Raw genomic sequence first — 12,434 nt, 5'->3', positions numbered from 1 at the left:
GTTAATGTTGTTCTTTATGCTACCAAAAATAAAAAAAAAGATGAGAAGTTATATATATAAAATTAAATTGCAATGCATGACTCAAAGTCAGTTGAAACAGATTATAGTGCATTTTAGATGCAAATTACCAATCCTTCATGGGGACGTTGAACAACCTTATTGTACAGTAAAGGCATTTGTTGAAGACTTTAAACCATGATCATTTCTACCCCTCCATTTGTGTTTCTTTTCCTAACTTTGAATAACATGATCAGTATTCTACAGCCTTGAATTACTAGTTTTCGTTCTGACTAGGTAATTATGATTGTGAGCCAATTCAGGAATATACCAGGGAAGAGAAGTGTGTGTGTTGTTTGTGTGTGATCCTTGCTTAATTTTTTTTCTGAGTCAAGGTGCTGTGGTCTGAGTTTAATTATAATATAAAATTAGGACTATGTCTTAAAGCTACCACTTAATTTTTAAAAAATGACCTGCTTTGAATTTACAAATTTTATTATATATTGAGAATTATTAACAAAGGGGAACACTGGGGAGATTCCCATTTTCTCTTTTGTTAATTCTGTTAAAGTTAGCTGAGATAAATTCTTGAATGCTAGATGTTAAATCAGATTTCATTTCTGTTATCAATATTGATAGGTCTGACATATGTTTTTTAGTGATTTATCTTTATGTAAAAAAAGTCATCTTTTTAAAAAAAGCTACATGTTACAGCAGTGAGTCCCATATATTTACTTAATAAATGTGGTGATAACAGTGTAATTTCTAATTAAATCGCTACAAGCTGATTTTACAAATATGATAAGGGTAACTTACTCCATCATGCAGATTTTTTTTTTTTGAACTAGAAAACTAAATTGGATAGGACTCTTGCTGAGTTATTTCTTCCATATTTCTGTACATATAATTTATAGATGCAAAAATTCTGCTTGTAGATTCAGGAACAGCTGCTCCTGTTAAATGTAGTCACTTTATATTTTGTACGCTCAGATAAAGTACTACATTCCTACTGGGCAACATTTAACTGTAAGAAATAGGTTCAGGACATTTCAGATAGCAGGAACTAAATAAGAATATAAGTGAAATAACCAACAATGAAGACAATTTTTAATACTCTCTGCTTCTTTTGACCCCAAAGGATCCTGAAGGGTGCAGTGATTTTCCCAAACCTAAAAGAGAAGCTAATTCAAATCTTTTTCATTCTCTCATATCCCCTAGGGAAAAAGGATGTAGAAGAAAGTCTTTTATTTTGTATTTGCTTAAACATTTAAATTATAGAAACATTGTCATACAAAAAATGAGTTCTAAGAGTGTAATTACCTCTCAGATTTCTTGAAGATGTCAGTTTTTAAATGTTTTTTTTTCTTTTTTGAGGAAAAAACTTTCTTTAAGATTTTTCTGAAATCAAAAGGAAATATCAAATATTAATCACATCACCATATATCATTAACATGAAACCTTCCATTATCAGGAGTCTTAAAAAGATATTTAGAACATTCTAGTGTTAAACCATGATGCAAAGAAAAGACCACTGACTCCAATTAAATCAAATTAAGGCAAGCTCATAATTCTGACTGGCCAAGACTGTCCCTTTCCCAAAATCTGTGGGAATAGAAGACAGTACTCCAGCTCTCTAGGAGTGCAGTTTTATAGCACAAAAAGTTGCAAAAGGGGGGTATATTGAAAACTTACAGATAACGGGATTTTGACAGGCATAATACAAAGGCAGAGAGTAGGCTAATGGTCTAAATGGTTCAGCCCTTGGAGTAAATTTAGATCCCAACATCAGAATTTATGAGGCGCCATTAGGGTTTCAGAGAGGATTATTATTGGTCAGGGAAAACCAGGCATGGGCAGGCATTTCAAACAAGTTTAGAAATCGCAGTAATTTATAGTGAAGCAGAAATTAACTTTTCATGCCTTTGTGACGAGATGGCTCCCAATCTTAAGGTGGAATTAGGCTGGTTCATCACTAGTAAGCCTATATAGGTCCTTCATTTAAGGAATAAAAATTAAACAGGCCAAATTTAAGTCAATGTGTGATTCTCATGCACATTATTTAAAAATTCTTCAAATTCTAAACATGCAATTGTGTAGCAAGTTGCAGTGAAAGGTGACAGCCCTGTCCCAAAATGAAAGATAGTTACTTAGCCAAAGACAGCAAACTGTTAACAGAGCAAAGTCCAGTATGGGGGAACTTTCCATTTCCCCTAGAAATGCCACTTGATTTTAATAGACCAGGTATCATCTATACCCTAGTCCTTCTTTACATACTATAAGCAAAATTAGAAATCAAAAGGGTACATTTTAATATTGCTAATAACTTTATAATCATTATCTATGATCAGTGAATTTATACATCTTTCTCAAACACAAATTGAATCTTACCCTATTGTGTCCAAATATTCCAAAATATAAGCTTTGGGAGAGGAAAGAAGAAAAAGTTGGCAGCCAGTGGAATTTTGTTTTATTTCATTTGCAGTTTCTGAATCAGGACAGCACTCTCTGAAAAGTTCTTACTGGTGAAAAAAAAGACAGCTTTTCCCATGGGAAAGCCTTTTGCAGGATGGACAATGATATTTTCTTGCTACTCTGTCCCCTTTAGGATCCCTGTTTCAATTTTGGTTAACCCATCTGAATTCAAGAAATATTCATTACAAGATCCTAAAATATCAATTATATACATTCTTTATAACACTTGCTGGTTTTGATTTCATCAATCCATATTTGAGGCTGTTAACATTTCTCTAACTACCCAGACTGGGGGCAGCAGGGGGAACACACTCAAGAACATGCAATTAAAAATCATGTATTTGTGTCAAAAAAATTAGTCTATTAGAACAGTCTTTGTTACCTTTTATTCCACTCTTATTTTATTTTCATAAATTGGCAATGGATTTCAATTTATGGCTGGCAACAGATCTGTGGATTGTACTGGCATAAGCTCAGCGTTTACTCCCCCACCTTTTTAAAAAGTAGTCTGCATGGGTTACTGCTGATTAATATGGTGAAAGTCTCCTATTCATAAAGTGACCTTGCTTAAATCTGTGTATCTGGAAGGCATCAGAATGGAATCATATTGTGAAAAGGTGACACAGTAGCTAGCCAAAAACACCCTGAGAACTAATGGGAAGTAGCTTAATAAATTCTGCTTTTTAGAGCATAATATTTTTAGTAAAGTTTGTGATATATTTTCTATATATTCCAGCATATGAGATGCCCCCTGAAAAAATTATGTTTTAGGCAATGTTAGAATGTTCAGAAGTGAAGTTATTAGATTATGTGAGCTATAACCTAATTGGTGGATTAATCCATTTGATGGATTAAGATCCATCCATTTGATAGATTAATAATTTAAAAGGACTACTGGGTGGTAACTGTAGGCAGGTGGGACATGGCTAAAAGGAGTAGGTCACTGGTCACGTGCCTTTGCTCTTTGCTCTAACTACTCATGAGCTTCCATGAGCTAGTACACAGCTTTCCTTTGCCATGTCCTTCTGCTATGATTTTCTATCTCACCTCAGGCCCAGAGTAACAGAGTCTGAGGACCATGGTCTGAAACCTATAAAAACATGAACCCAAATAAACTTTCCTCCTCTAAATGGGTCTTGTTAAATATTTTGTTCACAGTGACAAAACACTGATGAATACATCACTATTGTATTATTAGTTGCTAGAATAGCATCTAGTATACAGGAGGGGCTTAGTGTTGATTTGTTAAATGAATAGATGAGTCAGAAATGCTAATGGTTTTATATTGGAAACCAGAAAGTATGAATTTTAGTTTGGTTCCTTGTCATGACCTATGAGGACAAGTCACTCTACCTTATTTCATCATTCAAAAAAAATGTAATGGATTAAAATAGATTATTAAATCTCTAAATTAAATTTTCAACTTTAAAAATAGACGTAAGTTCTATATTAGTGTAATTGTTTTAACATAAGTACTTCTAATAAAAAGCATACAAGATTAACTCAATGTACCAGTTACAGAAAATATAAATGAAAAATGGAAATGAAAAATAACACATGTATTAATATAGTGACCCTTACATTGGGGCTGTAAAAATCTCAATTCAAGTATGTTCTCTTCAAATTACATAAGACCAAATTTTTTTCTAATTAATATTATAAATATTTGTATTAAAATATGGTTTTCAGTTCTTCATAATTTTTAATAATCCTCTTTGAGATGATTTTTTTTGCTACTGTGAGAATAAATCTGTGTGTGTGTGTGTGTGTGTGTGTGTTGAGTTAGAGATAGAAGATAAAATATTATTTCTTACATTGGTTAAGAGAACTAAATTGATTAAGGATTATATTTCATTGAGAAAATATTTAAAGAATTTTCTACAAATAGAGTAATACTTAAAAAATCCATAGTACCTTTTTTGTATTTCTATAATATCAGTTTATAATTTTTAATAAGAAACTTACTTTCAATGTCAATCATTAACTAGAGACGTTATTTACTAGATTTTTAATGATTGGCTATAACACAGGATTCCTGTTGTTATTGTGTTATTTGAGGACATGGCAAGGTCTTTTATTGCAATGATTAAAAAGATTAAGAAAGTAAAGAATGGAAGTTAGAATATCAAAGGAATCAGAAGATGGTTTGGCATTCTTAAGCTCAAGGGAAAGCATACCTACTATATGACAGACTTTTCTGTTCTCTTGAATTGGGCTCTAATTTACTCAAAGTAATAAAGAGAAATAATTGCAAACTAGAAAATGGCTCATAATGCATAGAAAGTTTAGTGTGGTCAAAATAATAAAATTAAAATACCATGTTCATGATCAAGCAAAACTACTCCCCCACTACCCAACTTTTCCTTTGCAGTACTAGGGATTGAACTAAGTGGTGCTTTGTCATTGAGCTCCATCTTCAGTCCTTTTTATTTTTTTTTTATTTTCAGGCAGGGTCTTAACAAGTCGCCCAGCCTGGCCTCAAATTAAGATCCTTTTGTACCAGCCTCCCTAGTAGCTGGGACTACAGGTATATGCCACCGTGCCTGGCTCAAATAAGATTATTTTAAACACTTGGTACATGCATAGTTATACATCAGATTATATACAGTCACACAAAAACATACATTACACACAACAGCAATCGAACTAGGAAAACATTTACTAATCTGATTTTTACACTTAGCAATTTCTAATAAAAATTTTCATATTAATATTAAAAATATAAGTATTTTACAATATTCATTGAATGCTATTACATAATTTGTTAATCATCTACTAGGCATTTCTCCATTTTTCTAACTTTTTGATATTTTATGAATGAACTTACCAGCAAACCTTGCACATGAAATTTCCTCTACATAATGGCATTGAATCATACACTTGAATGTGAATCATTCATTGGTAAATGCTATGCTATACCAGTAAGAAAAAGAAAAGAAAAACACTCAAATAATAAGTGAGATTTCTTATGTGATTCAGTATTTCTGTGCCTCTTGACAAACAGTGTCCATGGAAAATCTAACTTCCCTAAGCATTTCAAATTTTCTCTTATCTGCCTTTCTACAAAACTTCAAGAAAAATGTGTAGTATAGGTGCTTGGTAATGATTCTCACATCAAACCTGTGTGGACCTTCAGACTTGGTGGATCCTGTACATACTCATACATGTATATGTGGCACTTTAAACTTGTGCAGTCTCTAATAAAAGAAAATAACCCTACCTGGTCAGTATTCATAGCAGCAGGTCTGACAGAAAATAATAAAAAGCAGTCTTAATTAGTTACTTTTTTATCTCATTCTTTCTCAGAGGAGTCAGTGACCTGGAACTAACCAATCAGTAATAAATCAAGGTAAACAAAAGTGAAATTTAACCAATAACCAGAAACATCCAATAATTAATAATTATAGAAATAACAATAATTTCCATGGGATAAAATTTAATGGGTAAGATAGATTTAGGAAAACAAAATGTAAATGTCCAAGTTCTAGAAAGTCTGAAGCAGTCTCCTGAGCATGCATTGCCCCTACTCTGCAGACAGGGTTTGACAACATTTACAGTCTAGACTGGGCATATTTCCATGAGGGTAAGCCTGGAATCCACATTCTCAGAAATAGTAAATAAAAACTTTTCCCTCTTTTCTTTCTCTGAATATACAACCAATTTTAGATTTCCTGAAATGATAATGGCAGATCTTCATTTTCTCTGAGGAGGAAACATGAATTCTAGACTGTTCTTCCCTATCCTTCAATCCCACCAAAGAGTGGCCTCACCTCAGAGAGGGCCCTGAGCTGACCAGATTCACAGGCCCCTTGGGAGGCACGCCAAAATTCAGTGCTTCTCACATTTCTCTTCTAAAAAGAGTAATGCTTTTTTTCTCTGGTGTGAAAGAATCATATCTTTAAAACTAGCCAAACATTGATAGACCCAGAAGTTTAAAAGAATGTAGCTTTAAAGAATTATAGCTAACTTCTATTGAGTATGTATGGTATGACAAGTATTATGTATCTGGAACACTACTTATTTTATCTATTTTGATCTTTAACACCACAAGCACTATTTTTTTTTTTCCTTTTTTCAAAGCCAGGGACTAATTCAAGAAGATAAAGTTCCCTGAATTGTGCCAGCCACTGCAGAGCAAGGACTGCAAGCCAGGCAGTCTGGTTTGACATCCCCTTTGGTTTTCTTCACCCCAATCTAAACAGGTGCTCTTGAGTCCTTTATGACACCCACAGATACTCTGTCTCCTAACACTTCACTCTTCCAAATAGTCTGCATTTCAATTTACTTAGATCCTTTCCATACATCTGCCTTGATAGTTCAGATTAAAATTCTACTAACATCCATCATCATCATGATAAATTAGTGATGGATTTGCTTGATCAATTTGCTTCATACCATAATATTCATATATCATTTCTTAGTCCATATGCATCACCACCCCCACCTCCCATCAGGCAGATCAATTGTGCACATTCTGCCAATTAGGTCCTAAACATCTTTGTGTCAAATTAATTAAGAAATATTTCCATAAGCCACAGTAGTTTGAACATTATATCATTCTAATTTATAGTCTCCCTGCAAATAAATTATACGAAATTTATAATTTTTAAATTCACACTTATAAAATGTTAAGGAAATATCATAGTATAATAATATGTAGATTAAGTCTAATAAACTATATTTGAAATCATTTTAGAAAAATAGGTTAGACTTTTTGTTCTCAGTAAACCATAGTAGCAGGCATAGAATATATGCTTAATATTTTTTTTTAATGCAGCAAGAAGTGCTGCATTACAGCATAACTGGCATTGTATATTTGGACATTTGAACAAAAAATTGTAATTGAAGCAACATTTATAAAACTGTCACTAATATAAATTTTTCTCTAACAATTCTTAATATTTTATGTAACTTCAAGAAATTCTTTATAATATCAGAAAATAATTTGTTCCTTTAGTTTTATCTTATGTTTTGTTTCTTTTTTACTCATTGCATTATATCTAAGAGAAATTTCTGCAGGGATAAAACCAAAGATACTTTAAAATCTGTGGACTTTTTGTCAGAATAGTCATTTTAAAAGCCATGTTTGATAGTCATGTAAAATGGATAATCTGTTCATTGTCCTCACTATTGACTTAACCACAAAAGGATACTGATAGATTGAAAGCATATTGAAATACAAACTGAAAATATCAGTTTTCCCGAGAAGGTTAAATTCTTAGGAGAACAGAAATATTACAATAAAAATGGAAAAGTGATCTTCCTTATGTAAGGAAAAATATACTTCCAATATTAATATTCATGTTTGACTTGCTTTTTCTATAGCACTCACCTAGGCACATGTCAAAACCTTTGAGAGGGGAAGGATGCTCATAAGATAGTTGTGCATGAAGGTGAAATGTGCTACAATGGATGCAATTAGTACCATTTATGATTATAGTTTATGTGATGTTGGAATCAGTTCATTAAAAATGTGCTGAACTATCAACTCATTTCACACAGGTCATTGAACAGCAATAAAGTGGTATCAGCTCTTCTCCATTATGACTCTGAGCTGGATTTGAACCAGTGACTCATAGAAAATAGGCTCTGTTCTACTGTCAGTCTATAAAACCACATTTATAGAGTTGCAGTATATCTCTCTATTGCATTAGTTTCTCAGTGTCTTCCTGTTTTTTTTGAAATGAATATAATCTGTAAATAGTCTCTTGAAAAACACAAACATTAGGCAACATAAAGTGATGATAGTGTTACATTATGTATTTATATTTCATATATTTTATTATTTATATATTCATAATTTATTAAATCTGAATAAAAGAGGTCACATGTGGCATGATATTGAAAGGTCTTTTGGCTGTTAAAGCAGAATGAAAATTAAGCTCAGTAGTATAGCACAAATTTACTACTCTCATGAAATTCCCTAAAGCCTAAGTGTTCATTCCAGTTTGCTGTAAATATTCTCATATCTCATGGATTACATCAGCTAAAAGGATATTTACCAAGAGAACTAAACTGTGATCTGTACTGAAATGCATATTTTTGTTTTATTAAAGTAGTAACATTTATTGAAGTAACCATATAAACATTTAGCTTGCTACTGAGAATGACATGATGCAAATAGATACAAAATAATATTCTGAATACTTTTCAACTAGAATGTTACAAAACCAAAAACTGGTTGAAATATCTGGGCATGGGCAATAATGGTTTACTCATTTAATCTCTAAGGGAAAATATCATTCTTTTCACAAAAGCATGGTTATGAAAAGTATTCTTGTAAAATAATTTGTTTAAAAGTATTTTATGAAGAAAACAATATCAATTGCAACTTCACAGAACTTGGTTATTTAAACTAACTTAAATTAATTGTTCCAGTATTGGTTTAGATATAAAAATTGCTCTTTAAAAACAGGATGTAAAAGTGTGGGAAATACATTGATTGCAAAAATTGCTGTAAAAAGTTCAAGTAAGCACAGTACTTGATCATTCGAAAGAAGTAAAATTTTGTATTACTTACGCATTTATTCAGATCTATTCAGCAAATATATTTGCATATTTCTTCTTATTTAGAGATTTTCTATAATTTTGTTGACTGGCATAAGTATTCTATTTTGCTTTTCTTGTTACACTTTTCAAAGGCTTTGCTTTAGTTTGATAATCTTGAATCATACACAATTGAAATTTTTTTTCATAGTATGCCAGTTGTGTATTAACTAATAAATGGCGAATAATGAATGCTTGTTCTTAGCTTTGCTCTAGTCTTATTTTAGTTTTATACTGTGTCATTTATTGAAAGTTGTCTGATTTTGTGTTCCAGTGCACATAAAACATTTTATGTGGGAGGAGTGTTAATCAGCATGTCCTGTGATCTTCTTTGTAGTCGCAGCGCCGTGTTACCTTTCACCTCCCCGACGGCTCCCAGGAAAGCTGCAGTGACAGTGGTCTTGGAGACCACGAGCCGGTGGGTAGTGGAACCCTGATCTCACACCCTCTTCCTCTGGTTCAGCCACAGGACGAATTCTACGACCAGGCTTCTCCGGACAAGAGGACAGAGGCAGATGGCAATTCCGACCCCAACTCTGGTGAGTCCTCTTCAGCACTTTGACTCCTTGGCATTGTTCTGGTTTGGTTGTGCACTTGAGTTTGTAACAGTGATCCTAGGGTTCGGCTACATGGACATTCTGTCATTCTCTGATGGCTTTATTGTTATATTCTTTGAAATAGATCAAGTGTATTATGCTTGATATACTGGCTGTTAAATTCTATGATTCATCTTTATTTTATGAACCATTAAAAAAGAAGAAAAATGATACAAGTATCATTGAATGAAGCCATTAGTTGCAAGATATGCTGATACCAAAGATATACAATGTGAAAGCACATATTTTAGAATTCATAAAATACTATTAAGTAGAATATAATAAAAGAACAATTGTATATGTGTGTGTACATATATGTATATATTGTCTTATGCAGTGATATTTTCCAATGAACAATTCATAGGAAAAAAACATTAAAGAGCTATTAAAATAAGTGTGAAGAGACAAGTTATTAATTTTGCTTTGTATTATTATTTTTTCCTTTATTTGAGTTTTGGATTCATTTTGGATGTTTGATAAGGTGTATTCTACCAGAACCTTCCTTCTCCACACATCCACACTACCTCAGGAATAATTGCTCATTCAAAGAAAACTCTGTAGTGTTGCTTCTTCTTAGGCAATGGAGGAAATCTTGGGCAAAGGTTATTTTTGTCCAATATATATGTAATATAAAATAAAAAATCTGAGTAGTTCACTTTTATTTAAAAAATGTTCAGAATTGTAATGTTCAGTATCTCAGGGTAATGGGCATAGTTTCTATCTTATTTTACTTAAAAGTTTTCTTCCTAGTTAATGATGTGGATAGTGGGGGTGGGGGTTGTCCATGTTTGGGGTCAGGGATATACAAAAAATATCTGTAATTGCCAACATAAAAAGAAAATATCCAAACTAAAAAAAAAAAAAAAGAAAAAAGAAAAAAAAAAGGAGAGAAAAATGGTGGGAAATTTTTGGTTGGTTTGTCTTTTAATTCATTTTAAATCTGCTTCAAACCGGTTGTCTAAAATGGGAAATAGGGGTATGGTGAATTTTTCCTAATTTTGTAGCTTTTTAGCTCCCACTGCTTCAGATATTAAAGTGCCTCTGGCATTTCTGTGATTGAAGTAGGAATATCAAGAGGAGGTAAAAAGTACAAAAGGGCTTTCTTAACTAGTTTCATTGTTGTAATCCAGCTTTGGTGTTCTGTTCTCTGACTTCCAGGATTTTAAGGTGCCTTTCTATCCAGGGAAGAGATCTCTTGTAGGTATGCTTCTACCTGTAACTTCCACCCCATGTGAATCATGCCACTGTGTCTGGGTGCTGATTTTCTCATAAGCTAATATTATACATGTGGAGTTACATTTGCATCTTCTTTCTCCTAAGTAAACTCCATGCCAGCTCTGACTCTTACTGTTTAGTGTTCTATATCTTTTTTGTATAGGAAACACAAGTGCATTTGTATAAGGAAAATAAAAGACATGAAATTTCTAGATTCTTGGCACTCATCAGTATAAATAAACATCAAGGAATCTAAGTGGTTCCATTGAATCAATCTTTTCTAGACTCGAGTGGAGAGGTAAGGGTGACACTAGTCTTGTAGATCTGGATGTGGTCCTTGTTCCCTTGGTGTTGAAGATTAAACACCCAAGAAATGTCAAGGCAAGAGTAGAAAGCAAGTTTTATTGAAGAGAGTGATAGAGGCAACAGATATCCCTGAAATGAAGGGAGCCCAGAGCTGGGTTTCCTCATAAGTGGATGTTGTGTATCTTATAGACCCCAGAAACGCCCACTTTCTCTTTCTTCTTCTCCTGAGGGCTGGAAGGAGCAGCACAGGGGCTAACCTCCTTAGCAATTCCTTGGGCTAGAAAGTGGATCCCCATCCCAGAGGTTAGCTGTTAACAACATGTGGTCTTTTCTTTGATAACCAGCCCTCTTCTTATCAACCTCCATCTTTCATTACCTATACTCACTGCCAGACATTCCAGCCCCTGCCTCAGGTTGTTGAGGAATTTCCTGTCCCTCAGGCCAGGTAGGGCTGCAGGCAGATTGCTTTTGGGCAAAGCATGTGGGGAGTTGTTGTATAGTGGGCTCATTTTATAGAATTATTCTCTTAAACTCATGTTTCCACAATTTTCATCTATTTGTCCCCTTACAGGGGTAGGGGGAAATGATAGCAGCTTGTTCTGATCTGTTTTCCCAATCACAACTTCCTCCTCTCTGTCATGAAATATCTTTTATTGGCATTAAGCTAATAGTCTCAAAGCTAATTCTTCACTGCCTCTTAAAAAATTATGTGGGATGGGTTGGATCTTCTTGTCTTTCAGTCAAAATAAAGACAAAAATATTCACACTTTTGCTGGGGACATAGCTCAGTTTGTATAGTGTTTGCCTCACATGCTCAAGGCTCTGGGTTCAATCCCCAGCAACACTAACAAAAAAAAAAAAAAGTTCACACTATACTAACCTAAAATGTTTTAGGACATGTCTAAATAGTTTACCAAAGCAATTTTATAGAAATACCTTCAATATATTTATGTTATTCCAGGTGAATGATTTACCCTTTCCTGAAGTAGTGTTTCATGATATTTAAAAAAATTTTTAGCAGAATGACATATTTTAGATATATGCAGGTTAAAGAGTGCTGTGAGTTTAATCAGTGGCTTTCAGAAGTTGCTGAACCCTGGGGAATTTTCTAGTGAACTAATTGAATTAGGAATTTTAAAATATTCTACTAGAAAGCAATAGCAGCTTTTAGGATTCATTAATGAAATGGACAAAGTCGTACTTATAGTTATATATTTTGTTTGTCATAGAATTGTGTCTGTGGTAAGCCAGAGCCAACTGAAGTATTTTGTTAAAATGTAGCAAAATCTTTATATATATATA

At 33.2% G+C, this 12,434-nt stretch overlaps 1 protein-coding gene across 7 annotated transcripts in view; it reads left to right on the top strand.

Annotated features, from left to right (window-relative positions):
- Window positions 1-12,434, top strand: part of Pcdh9 (protocadherin 9) — an 854,885-nt gene that overhangs the window by 537,336 nt on the left and 305,115 nt on the right. For 4 of the 7 annotated variants that reach the window (XM_048791776.1, XM_048791775.1, XM_048791774.1 and 1 more), the window contains one exon: window positions 9,479-9,554. In XM_048791776.1, the coding sequence (XP_048647733.1) occupies window positions 9,479-9,554 (76 nt within the window). Of the gene's footprint in view, window positions 1-9,352; window positions 9,555-12,434 lie in introns of all 7 variants that reach the window. The other 3 variants (XM_048791773.1, XM_015486260.2, XM_048791777.1) reach the window with 1 other exon arrangement.

Source organism: Marmota marmota, unplaced genomic scaffold (assembly GCF_001458135.2).
Source record: "Marmota marmota marmota unplaced genomic scaffold, marMar, whole genome shotgun sequence".
In the NCBI taxonomy this organism is placed as follows: domain Eukaryota; kingdom Metazoa; phylum Chordata; class Mammalia; order Rodentia; family Sciuridae; genus Marmota; species Marmota marmota.
The sequence above is the reverse complement of the archived record's forward strand: the minus strand, read 5'-3'. Positions and strand labels throughout refer to the sequence as shown.